Consider the following 12,388-nt stretch of genomic DNA (forward strand, 5'->3'; position numbering starts at 1 on the left):
CAGGCAAAGAAATATTTAAATTTATCCATACCTAGACGATTGTCTAATTCAAGCAGAAAACAAGGACACTCTTCAAACTGGTACCCTCTCTAATTACATTCCTGGGTGCAAGCTTGAATACAACTGCCCAGATGACTTACCTTACGCCAGAAAAACAAATTCAATTGATGACTTACTTCAAACCGGTGGCCATAAAAACCCAGCTATCTGCAAGACAAATTCTGCATGCCTTGGGGTTCATGGCATCCTGCATTCTAAGAATTCCATATGCAAGACTGCATATGAGGAAACTTCAATGGTACCTAAAAAGCTTATGGAGTCAACATGGTCACAGCCTGGAAACAATGATTCCGATCATTCCTTGCCTGCCGCTAGAGTTCCTATGGTGGGCAGAGGCCTGCCACCAAAACAAGGGACTGTCATTCTTTCCACTCCGATGCCCAAACCCTGACTAAAGACTCCTCACCTTATGCTTGGGGGGGGAGGTGGGCGCGGGCGCATCTGGCAGGGAGATGCATTCAGGGCCAATGGAGCCCAAATCAAATGCACCTACATGTCGACCAGGAAGATGCTAGCTGTACAGAATGCCCTGACGGCCTTCAAGGACCATCTTTATCCAGGACAACTACTGATAAAGACCGACACCACAGTCATGTGGTGCATAAACAAGCAGGGGGGTACCCATTCCTACCCCCTTTGCAGACTAGCCATGGCATTGTGGAGCACTGCCTTGACTTGTCAAATACATCTACAAGCTCAATTCCTGCCAGGAAAGCACAATACTCTGGCAGACTGACTAAGCAGAAATCTTATGGACCCACACAAATGGAAACTGGATCAACAAATCTTCAGCATGTTGACACGCAAATGGGGGAGCCCAGACATAGTTTTAAAGTGGATGCTCTATCCTTCAGTCTATGCCTTACCCCCTCTGCCTTTGCTCTCCAAGGTGTTACTAAAATTCAGACAATGATTTTGATTGCGCCAGCACTGGTACCCGCTCCTATGCAATGTCTCACCTTCCTCCGTAGTACCTGCCTCACACCTTGCCTACTGTCTCTGCAGAACTATCAAATTCTGCACACTCTGCTCCATACTCTGAATCTTGCAGCTTGGCTAATCAACTAATTTCACCAGTTACATCTCTCAGCAAACCTGTGATGGATATCATTTTGGAGGCTAGAAGGCCTAGTACTAGAAAATCTTTTGCTGACAAATGGAAAAGATTCTGTGCCTGGAACCAAGCACAAGGAATAAGCACAGGAATTCCCAGTATTCAGATTCTGCAATATTTAATTGAGATGCTTCACAAGGGCCTATCTTTTTCTTCCATGAATATCCATGCCTCTGCCATTTCAGCTCATTGGAACACAGAGCCTCCCCTCTTTTCTCATCCTCCGCTAAAGCAGTACCTCAGAGGGGCCAAAAATTTAAGACCTCCCAGGAGAGCACCAACTCCTGCGTGGGACCTCAATTCTGTTTTGGAAAAACTCACTCTACCTCCTTTTGAGCCAGCTGTTACTGCAGTCCCAAAATTTCTCTTGGAAAACTGCTTTTCTTTTAGCAGTCACTTCAGCTAGAAGGATTTCAGAACTACAGGCTCTTATGGCAGTGGAGTCTTATTATTTTTTTACCTGGACAGGGTGGCTCTCGGGACCAATCCACCCTTTATGCCTAAAGTGGTATCTAGTGTAGCCCTTAATCAGACCATTTATCTGCCAACTTTCTTCCCAAATCGACAGAACAAGGGTGAGCGGATTCTGCATTCTTTGGATGTACACAGACAACTAAGATCCTACTTAAACAGGACAAAATCTCTAAGAAAATCTGAACATTTACAGGTGGCATTTGCTGCAGGGGCAGAGGGAAAGGCTGTTTCAAATGATAAGCCATTGTATTTGTTTCTGCTACATGCACCATAGTAAACTGTCCCCAAGGGGATCAGATCTCATTCCACCAGGGCTGCATCAGTTTCTGCAGCCTTTCTCAGAGGGGTTCCAAGCAGAGACATTCTAGAAGCTGACCTGGAGCTCAGTTCATACGTTCACCAAACATTACCATTTACCTCTCTTCTCTAAATCCAGAGCTGGCTTTGCCACTGCTGTCCTGCAGGTCCTTATAGCTGCTGCTAATGCTGTACAAATCCGCCCTCCTAACCATAGCTTTGGGATTCTACCCAAATGTAATGACTGCAACAGTGAAACACAAAGAATATAGTACAGCTGTGTACAATTACCATAAGTGTACAATTACCATAAATGTAGATGTTAGTGTATTCACTGTTGCAGTCCTGGTTACCCTCCCTCCAGCCCCCTGTTTTTTCTCTAACTATACCTCTCATTTCTGTTATCTTCAAAAGCCTTTTGTTTGGGAGGGCACATCAGTATGCCTGTGGATAGGTATATTAAGGTGGTGCATCTGTCATCTTAGGCAACAGAGCCATAAATTACCAGACCCACGTGACCAGGTATGTTTTGGATCCGATGTCTACGCTTGGGGGGGTGTATTCACTAACACGCCTGACTCTGAAGCTATGTCCTCTGCCTTTTCTTTACTTTGCTCTGCTTCACAGGTCTGTCATCATTCCATCAAATGCGGCTATGCTGCTGGTGCTTTTCTATGGTGGCTGCGTCAGTTCGTTATTGAGAGAGATTCCTGGCTCAGGTTATAGGCTCTCCCTGAAGGTATGACCAAAGGACTCCTAACCTCTTTGGCTGTGGTGTTGTAAACCTAAACTTTTTTCTCTTCCACCATTACTAAATTTCAAGGGACCTACCCTTTGAAGACTGTGTAGACATCCCAAGCAAATCTTGAAGGGTAAGAAGCCTAAGAGTGTTGGATTCTAGAGGTCATAAGTTTTTCCTGACAAGTCTATCAGACATTCATCCTTCTCAGCCACTTGGCCAGATCCTCCTATTTCACCAGTTCATTCAGTTTTCCAATTTAGCAGTGTTACCACAGGTTCTTGGATTCTGTCATCCAGTTACTTCATTGGAAGTCTTTTACAGGAGGCTTTCTGAATGTTTTTCATTGCTGGGGTATTCCTTGGGTGGATCTTTTTGCCTCCTGTCTGAGCAGACTTCAGATGTTAAGTTGTCAATCTCGCCTTCATTCTTAATGGATGGGTTCGGAGCCGAACCTCGGCTCCGACTCTGCCACTTACTAAAGCTCGAGAGCTAATTTTACCGGCTCGAGGCACCCCTATATCCCATGATGCTAGGCGATAACTACTCTGATCTCATTTGCCGCTTTCGCCAGCGAGGTGCGTTTTACCGGCTCTTGGTGTTGGGAATTATAATATAGTTACCTTCCTGCTTAGTTTTTTCCATCCCTTTCTTCGTTTAGCTTAACAGTTAATTTCAAACTTTTCCCCGTTAGCGTGAATTTTTTCCCTTATCCCAAATTATTCCCCCCCCCAGGTTAGGCCTTAGGCCTGCTCCCTTTCCTGATAGGGATTCTGTGTGGTCTGTGGCGTGTTTGTACACTGTATCCCTCTTTTCTCTTAGTTTTTATTTGGATTGGGCGCTTGTGTGTGTGTGAGTGCCCTTTCACTCCGACAGCTATGTCGAAGGACACAAAGGTCTCAGGCTTCAAGAAGTATGACTCGTGCTTGTCGGAAGATGTCTGACAGACGGTCACACTACTTGTGTTTACTGCCTGGGACCCCTGTACCTGCAGGACTCTTGTTCCATGTGCCATGCGTCCATCCCAAGAGTCCTGCAGAAACGCAGGAACAAATTAATCTTAAGGGGCTTAAGACTGTGTGTCGGGGAAACCTTCGAAGCCAGCCAAGCCGTCGGCTCAGAGTTCCAAGCCTTCGGCTGGTGGCTCACTATCTGTGGCAGTATCGGCTCCGGCTGGAGCCAATACATCTGAGTTGCACTTCCTGCATCTGCTCCGCTCGGCGCTGATACCTCTGGACCTCAACCCTCATGGTCGGCTCCGGCTGGAGCAGACTTATCTTCAGCTCCTTTGGCTCCATCAGTCTCCAGGAAAAGGACCAGGTCCCCATCTTTGGAGTCTATTCATTTGCCTCCAGGGTCACCCTTGCTCTCTGAGCGGAGCCATCGGAGCAGTTCTTCTCTGTCATCCAGGCTTTCCGACCATGACCTTGAGAGTGGTCCATAGACTGTTAGTCTCAGGCACTGGCCCAAATGCTTCATAGCCCGTCTTGTCAGACAGCAGCTATTTCAACTCCACCTACTATTCCTCCTTTGACTCTCCCCCAGAGTTTGGAGCCGGAGCTCTTCGGAGCCGTGACCATTGTGGCGTCTGAGCGGATACCTCCCCTTTCGGCTCTGTCGTCCTCTGCTCCGATCTCCTTGATGTCTTCGTTGGAGGGATCCGGGCGCCTGGTCTCTTGCCGGCTCCGAGGGGGCAAGTGGCATCGGACCCTTGTCCGACCCCGTTCTCCCTCAGAGCGTCTGCGTTGGTGAGCTCTGCCCCGACATCTGCTTCGGAGCAGTCCCTGTCGGTGCGGCTGATGTCTCTTCCCACTCTCTTGCTCCCGGACCCAGAGATCCAACTCCTCAGGTTTCCCCACTGGGAATATCTTCCTCTTCCGAGGCTTCTCCTGATCCGTCAGGTGAACCTCCGCGCAAGAGAACATGTAAGAGGAAGCATGTGGACTGAGTCTATCACATCCGATACAGACTTGGATGAGTCTGAAGGATCCCCAAGGTCCCCATCTGAGGATGTCTCTTTCAGACATCCTTGAAATGCTGAAAGAGAGGGGGAACTGGTCTTCCCTCAATCCTTCCGAGGAAGAGTCTGTTTACCTGGAGGCGTTTGGTTCTCGACCCTCCACCTCCTGGGTGTCTCCACCTTTCGACCCCCTTATGGAAGTGGTGGCATGGATGGCGTGGACTGCTCTGGATTTGGTGGAACCCACCCCACGGAGGCCTTCCAAATTTATAACTGCTCCAGCTGATAGACAATTTTTATCAAAAGGTGTCCCCGTTGATGCCATGGTGGTGGCTGCAGCCACCAAGAAGGACCTAGCCGATCCTTCAGTACCTATCCATCCTCCTAACAAGGATTCTAGGACTATGGATAGGTACGGTAAGCTGTTTTCTTCAGCGACCTTTGCCATGCGGTCGCTGAATTACTTGTCACTTCACCCGCCTTCAAAGAGATGTTCTTAAAGAATTAGGTGAAGTTTTACAGGATCTGTCAGCTGCTGGGTCCCAAGATAAAATCAACTCGCAGCTAGGAGCCCTAAACTCCATTGTCAACTCCTCCATGCGGCTCATTTCCTATGCAGCTGATGGAGAGAGTAGGGCCGCAGGCAGAGGTTGTGGCCTTAAGGCATCACGCCTGGATGTGGCTTTGTAATTTTGCAGACCCCTTCAAGGCGTCCTTCACTAATTCCCCTTTTGATGGGTCGACGTTGTTCGGGCCTCAAGTGAAAGACACCTTGACCAGATGCGAGCACGATGACAAGACTCTCTGCCGTAGGAGTCCGTTTCTCCACCCCTTCCAGACCATATCCTAAGGGTCAAAAGGGTGGAAAGATGTGGTTCCGCAAATCTCAAGGAGTCTCGCCTGACGCAAGAGGGCAGTTTACCCCCAGAGGCAGAGGAGGTAACAGACGCCGCCCAAGAGGCAGAGGGGGTCCACAGAATCAGGGTAGCAGAGAGCCTCTCTCAGCATCCCCGAGGTGTTGCCTGACTGTCAACCTTCAGAGGCAGTCGGGGGAAGGTTGTCACTGTACCCACAAGCCTGGCTCTCCCTCACTCCAGACAAATGAGTACAGTCGGTCATATCCGAGGGTTACAAAATCCCCTTTATCCAAACCCCAACTCAGCAAAAGGGACCCCTTCCAGACGTTCCAACCAGTCTAAGGGAACAGGCAGTGCTAGAAATATCAAAACTGCTAGCAAAAATAGCCATCCAGCCAGTCCCAGCTGACAAAATAGGATCCGGAGTCTACTCAAAAGTTCTTTTTGGTACCAAAAAATCCAGGGGACTGGAGACCAATATTGGATCTCAGCAAACTAAAGTTTGTAAAAAGAACAAGATTCCGGATGGTCATGCTTCAGTCCAATCTGCCTTTTCTGGTCAAGGACAATTGGATGTGCTCAGTGGACCTTCAGGATGTGTACTATCGCATCAAAATTCACAGGCGCTCCAGAAGGTTTCTCTGCTTTCGGCTGGGGGCCAGTCACTACCAATTCAGAGCCCTGCCCTTTGGTCTCACTACAGCCCCCAGAGTGTTCACCAAATGTATGGCAGCGGTTACAGCTCACCTGAGGCATCAAGGATTCCAGGTGTTTCCATATCTAGACTGGCTCCTCACTGTCACCACCAGGCGTCAACTTCTTCAGGCCAGAGATTACACCATTCACATTTGTAGAGGGCTAGGAATCTCTATAAATTTAGATAAGTCTGCCTTGTCGCCTTGTCAGTCTATTATAGGTGCCATCTTGGACACCGTGCAGCTCTCAGCAAAATTAACAGAGCAAAGGGTTTTAGATATTCAGAATCACGTCCATGTTCTTCAGAGCGACAGAATTCAGGCCAGGTATGTCCTGAAAGTATTAGGTCTCATGGCGGCTGCCATCACACTTCTTCCTTTTGCCCGCTTTTACATGCGTAGTCTTCAGTGGATGCTTTTCGCCCAGTGGTCGTTTCAACAACTCCCTATGCACCACAAGATCATGATAACTTCAACTTGCAAAAATCATCTGTCTTGGTGGATGTTGTCCCCTCAAGTCCATCAAGGCAGACACTTTATTCCTCCCTCCCCGGTCGCCACGGTCACATCGGATGCCTCCCTGATCGGGTGGGGGGGGCATTTTCAGGGCAGGACAGTCCATGGCACATGGCAGCCTTTCGAATGCCACCTGCACATAAATGTCCTGGAGATTAGAGCAGTGCTTTTGACGTTGCAAGCCCTCCACGACTCTTTCCCCTGGGGACTATTGCAATCCAAACGGACAATATGTCTGTAGTGTGGTATGTCAACAAGCAGGGCGGAACCAAGTCCTATCCCCTGTGTCGAGAAGCACTCAGACTTTGGCAATGGGCGATCTCTTCTCAGCGGTTTCTGATAGCAACACATATCCCCGGGAAGTCCAACATCATAGCGGACAAGTTGAGCAGAGCTATTTTCATGCCACACGAGTGGACTCAGTCTGTGAAGGAAGAGATTTTTCAGAAGTGGGGCCTTCCTTGCTGCGATCTTTTTGCTACACCTCAAAACAGCAAATGCCCCGACTTCTTCACCTTCTTCCCCCTTCCAGGCCATCCCCCCAGAGACGCTCTAGTCCACGTTTGGCCTTGGACTTCTTTACGCCTTTCCATTAATAACAAAGGTAATTCAGAAAGCAACCGCCTTGAGAGCCAAGATTTTCATTGCCCCTTATTGGCCTCGACAGATATGGTCTCCGTTCCTGCATAGTTATCTCTTGGAGCAGCCTTGGCATCTGGATCCAGTGCCAGATCTTTTGGCCAGTCAGTCGGGGCAGCTGCACCAATCCCTCCATTCTCTCAACCTCACCGCTTGGTTGCTCCACTTCCGTCCCTAGCCAGGATTCCTATGATTTCAAATCCCATTCGGGATATTATAGTAGCTTCCCTTAAATCTTCCACCAGAAGGATCTACACAAGTAAATGGCAACGATGTCCTTCAAGAATGCAACTGCAGTCCTTACATATGGGTTGTCCTGCCTCAGGCAGCCCTCGGTTGGCCGGATTCCAAAGTCTGGGTCCGGCGTCTGCTGATGTCGCCTCCTCCCCGATGTCAGAGCGGCTGGGGTATAAAAGCATCAGCCGACGCCATCTTCCCCAGTCTTTCTTGCCGCGCGGTGCCCGAAGCAGAAGCAGTTCGCAAGTGCCGGTCGGTCAGCTCCTGTGTTTTACGTATCCGAAGTAATCAAAAAGCTAAGTACCCCGTTGGGGAACCTTTTCTTGCCTCAGCCGATGTCAGAAAAAACTAAAAAAGTTAACAGTTTGTCTTGTGGTAAACAAATGCCTCATAAGGACTTCCATTCTTACTGCCTTCCCTGCCTTGGCCCAGACCACGACGTCTCTGCCTGTGCTGCCTGTGCTTGTTTCAATAAGCGCACACTCAGGCGCCGGGCAGAGTTTGCTGAAGACTTTTTTTGGCGATAAATATGCCGTCAGAACAACTGACACCACATATTTCCAAAAAACGGAAAGACTGGGACCGACATCCTTGGCCCACGACTTCCACCGACTCCACACTAAAAACTACTGCGAGTGCATCGGTCTCTTCTGAGGCGGTTTTTCCACCGCTCCAGACAGACACCGCTTTACCGATCACTTCGGCCCCGGAGCCTACGCCGGTGCCGGTTGTTGATTTTCCTCCAGAAACTGAAGCCCAAGATTTGCCTGAGACCATACCGGTGGGCAAGGTTACTCCAGCACGTGGGGCGGCTAGGCCCCCTATGTCTTTTAAATCTAGGCCTACACACGTGCTAAGGCTTCCAGCCAGGCTGTCTCACCCTCCTAAATCTTTGCCTCAGCCCACTACTGATAAACAAATCTTTAGCTGCAGATCTAATTTCCTTAATCAGAGGCTCCCAGGCCCATCCTGACAAAGGTTCTTGGCCACCTTCGGACAAAAGGCCCAGGGTTGAGCATAGACACCCTTTCTTCTGATGAAGCCTCTGGTGACTCTGATCACTCAGATACCCAGGAAGAGTCCTTCCAGGCCTACGAGGATTCTGATGCGGAGGATTCTTTTCCTTCTGCCTCTCCTCCTGAGGATATTTCTTTTGGGGAAGTTCTCCACTCCATGAGAGAGCATTTTCAGTGGCAAGGCCAGGAATTCTCAGACTCCAGGAAACTGCTTCGTACCTTCCTTAAGCTTCCCCAACACAGGCCTTCAGCTATCCCTCCAGTGTTAGATGTACTGGATGATGTGTACTCAGATTCGAGTGCTTCTCCTGATTCTCTCCCCCCTGCTCCTGTCAAGCCGGACAGATACTACAGGGTTCCTGAAACTCATAAACATTCTTTAAGGCCCATTCTGTTGACCTAGAAACAATTTCCCAGGGGCCCAAAGGGGTGGCCACATCCACTGCCAAAAATCCTTTGCCCTCAGACAGGGGAAGCTAGGTCCCTGGAGAGGTGGGGCAAAAAAGTTTATACCTCAACCACACTGGCCATGAGGGCCCTTAACTGCCTTTTTCATATGTTTCAGTATCAGGATTTCTTGATGGATGATTTGCAGAAAAAGTTAGCCTCTCCTGAGCCTTTAGATAGAAAGGCCTTGCAGGATTTGGTTCATAATACACAGCAGGTTAGCAATCATTTTCTTCAGTGTGGTTATGATGCATTGGAAGCTTCATGTAGGGCAGCTATGACAGGGGCCATCATCGTGACATGCATGGTTGAAAGAACAGGCATTGCCAGATCATGTTAAAGTAAAGCTTCTAGATGCACCTCTGGAAAAACACAAGCTATTTGGTGCTAATGCTCAGGATGTGTTGAAATCAATTGAGGAAAAGGCTAAATCAGTGCAAACTGTCAAAGATTTCCTCCAGGTTCAGCCACCAAGGTTCAGCAGGAATTGGCCTAAGAATTGGTCCTTTCCAGACACCGACAAGTTTCAAAGGGGGAAAAAACAGGCACGCCCGAGGGAGAGGGCAATACAGAGGCTCCTACAGGGGACGCCAATGGCAACCAACTAATCAGAGAGGTGGCGCAGGGGCTTCTACTGCTCCGGGACAATCACAATGACTTGACTTTCACACCGCAGACCAAGGCTCAGAGAAGCACCTTTAGGTGGAAAATTATCCTTATTTTCAAAAAAATGGCACATTTTAACAAAGGACAGATGGATTCTGGACATAATAGACCAAGGCTACAGGTTCCACTTCCATACTTTACCAACAAGACCAGGCATGCCCAACCTGCCACAAAATCAAAGGGCAGAGGCATTAGTACAAGTTTCAAAGCTGATAAAAATCAAAGCAATAGAAAAGGTACCTACTCAGGAACAAGGCCAGGGAGAAAAGGTACCTACTCAGGAACAAGGCCAGGGATTTTACTCAAGACTGTTCCTTGTTCCAAGAAAAGAAAAGCAATGGAGACCTATACTGGACTTGTCCGCTGTAAACACTTTCCTCATTGTATCAAAATTCAAAATGCTGACGCTCCAGCAACTCCTTCCCATGCTGGGCAAGGGGTCTTGGCTGGTTACTCTGGACCTCAAGGAGGCATACCTGCATGTCCCAATCAGACACAGTTGCAGTAGATACCTCAGATTTCTTGCAGGGTCAGAGCATTATCAATTCTCAGCATTGCCTTTTGGCTTATCTACTGCGCCCAGAGTATTCACGAAATGCCTGGCATCAGTAATTGCACACTGCAGACTCCAGGGGATACAAATATACCCTTTCCTGGACGACTGCCTTATACAAGCGGACAGCAAGCAAGCCTGTACAAAAAACTTGAATTATGTCATTCACTTACTACAGGCTTTGGGATACACAGTCAACTTACAAAAATCAAGACTACTGCCACCCCAGCAAATAATTTTTCTTGGAGCCAAACTAGACACAGAATCACAAATGGCTTACCTCACAAAAGAGAAGCAAGAACAATTGCCACATTACTTCAAAAGCCTAGCAAAGCTCACCCAGATGACTGCAAGGAAAATCCTGCAGGCCCTGGGTTTCATGGCATCTTGCATTCTACTGGTTCCACTGGCAAGACTTCACATGAGAAAATTACAGTGGTACCTAAAAAGTTTATGGTCTCAACACAGCCACAACTTAGAAGCAATTATTCCACTCATCCCGTGTCTACAAAGGGAATTTCTGTGGTGGGCCCAAGCAAGCCAGTTAAACAAAGGTATGCCTTTCAACAAACCTCAAACAAGCCAAACCATTACAACAGACGCCTCAGACCATGGATGGGGGGGCGCACATGGAGGGCAGATGCATTCAAGGGCAATGGACCCCCCAGGAAGTGCATCTTTCACATCAATCAAAAAGAGATGTTAGCAGTAATTCATGCAATCGAGGCCTTCGGAAAATATCTTCAAGGTCATCTGCTAATAAAGACAGACAACACCACTGTTATGTGGTACATAAACAGGGAGGTAATCATTCTTACTCCCTTTGCAAACTAACTGACTCTTTGGGAAAAGTCCCTGAAACACAGCGGCAATCCCAGTTTGTTCCGGGCAGGGACAATGTTCTGGCGGAGAGTCTAAGCAGAAACATCCTGGACCCGCACGAATGGATGTTGCATCCAGACATTTTTGCACAAATAACTCTTGCATGGGGGAGGCCGGACATAGATCTCTTTGCTTCCCACCTCAATCATCATCTGAAAAAGTTCTGCTCGAGGACACACCATCCACAAACCTGGAGAATAGATGCTCTCTCATTCAGCTGGAACTCTCTAACAATCTATGCATTCCCACCTCTACCATTAATGACAAAGGTGTTACTGAAGATCAAAGCAGAGCAACCCAAAGGCATCTTAATTCCAGACTGGCCAAGACAGCATTGGTACCCATTACTAAGGAGCATAGCTTGCACCAGACCGTGGCCCCTGCCTCAATGGCCTCTACTCGTCTCAGCACAATTACAGGACAGTTCACCCCAACCTGCAAACTCTGCAGCTGACAGCTTGGAGGGTTGCATGATTTCTCCCCATATCTCTCTCTCTCTCTCCAAGGAAGTTCAGCAGATATTATTGGAAGCACGCAGACCTTCCACCAGAAAGACTTATTCCGCCAAATGGAAGAGATTCAACATCTGGAATACCAACAAGGGACAGGATGAATCAGTAATGAGCATCCCACAGATACTGGAATACTTGGCAGAAATGCTGCATAAAGGACTTTCCTATTCCATAAAAATTCACGCTTCAGCAATTTCAGCAAAATACAACACTGATCCACCTGTGTTTTCACATCCTTTGCTGAGACAATTTCTAAGAGGGGTAAAGAATATCAAACCTCCCAGAAAACCACCAGTGCCTGCATGGGACCTCAACTTCGTTAGAGAAATTAACTCTTCCGCCTTTTGAACCAGCAGCATCTTCAGAATTGCAATTTCTTTCCTGGAAAACAGTTTTCCTGTTGGCAATTACCTCAGCAAGAAGAGTTTCGGAGATACAGGCCCTCATGGCAGTACCTCCATTTCTCATTTTTCATCAGGACAGGGTTTAAGAACAAATCCGTCTTTTATGCCAAAAGTGATATCCAGGGTGTCTCTAAATCAAGCAATTCACCTGCCTACTTTCTTTCCCAATCCTCAAAATAAAGGGGAAAGGCTGCTACACACTTTGGACATACACAGACAACTACGCTACTACTTGGACAGAACAAAGGCCAAAAGAAAGTCAGACCAACTTTTTGTAGCATACGCTTCTGCAGTGCAAGGAAAGGCAATTTCCAAACAAA

At 48.0% G+C, this 12,388-nt stretch overlaps 1 protein-coding gene across 1 annotated transcript in view; it reads left to right on the plus strand.

Moving 5' to 3' along the window:
* CD9 (CD9 molecule) overlaps positions 1-12,388 on the plus strand; it is a 629,923-nt gene that overhangs the window by 308,027 nt on the left and 309,508 nt on the right. Inside the window, exon 5 of the mRNA XM_044087176.1 lies at positions 2,573-2,684. Coding sequence (XP_043943111.1) covers positions 2,573-2,684 — 112 coding nt within the window. The remainder of the gene's footprint in view (positions 1-2,572; positions 2,685-12,388) is intronic.

Source organism: Protopterus annectens, chromosome 11.part0, assembly GCF_019279795.1.
Source record: "Protopterus annectens isolate FY-2018-M chromosome 11.part0, PAN1.0, whole genome shotgun sequence".
NCBI classification, from domain to species: domain Eukaryota; kingdom Metazoa; phylum Chordata; order Ceratodontiformes; family Protopteridae; genus Protopterus; species Protopterus annectens.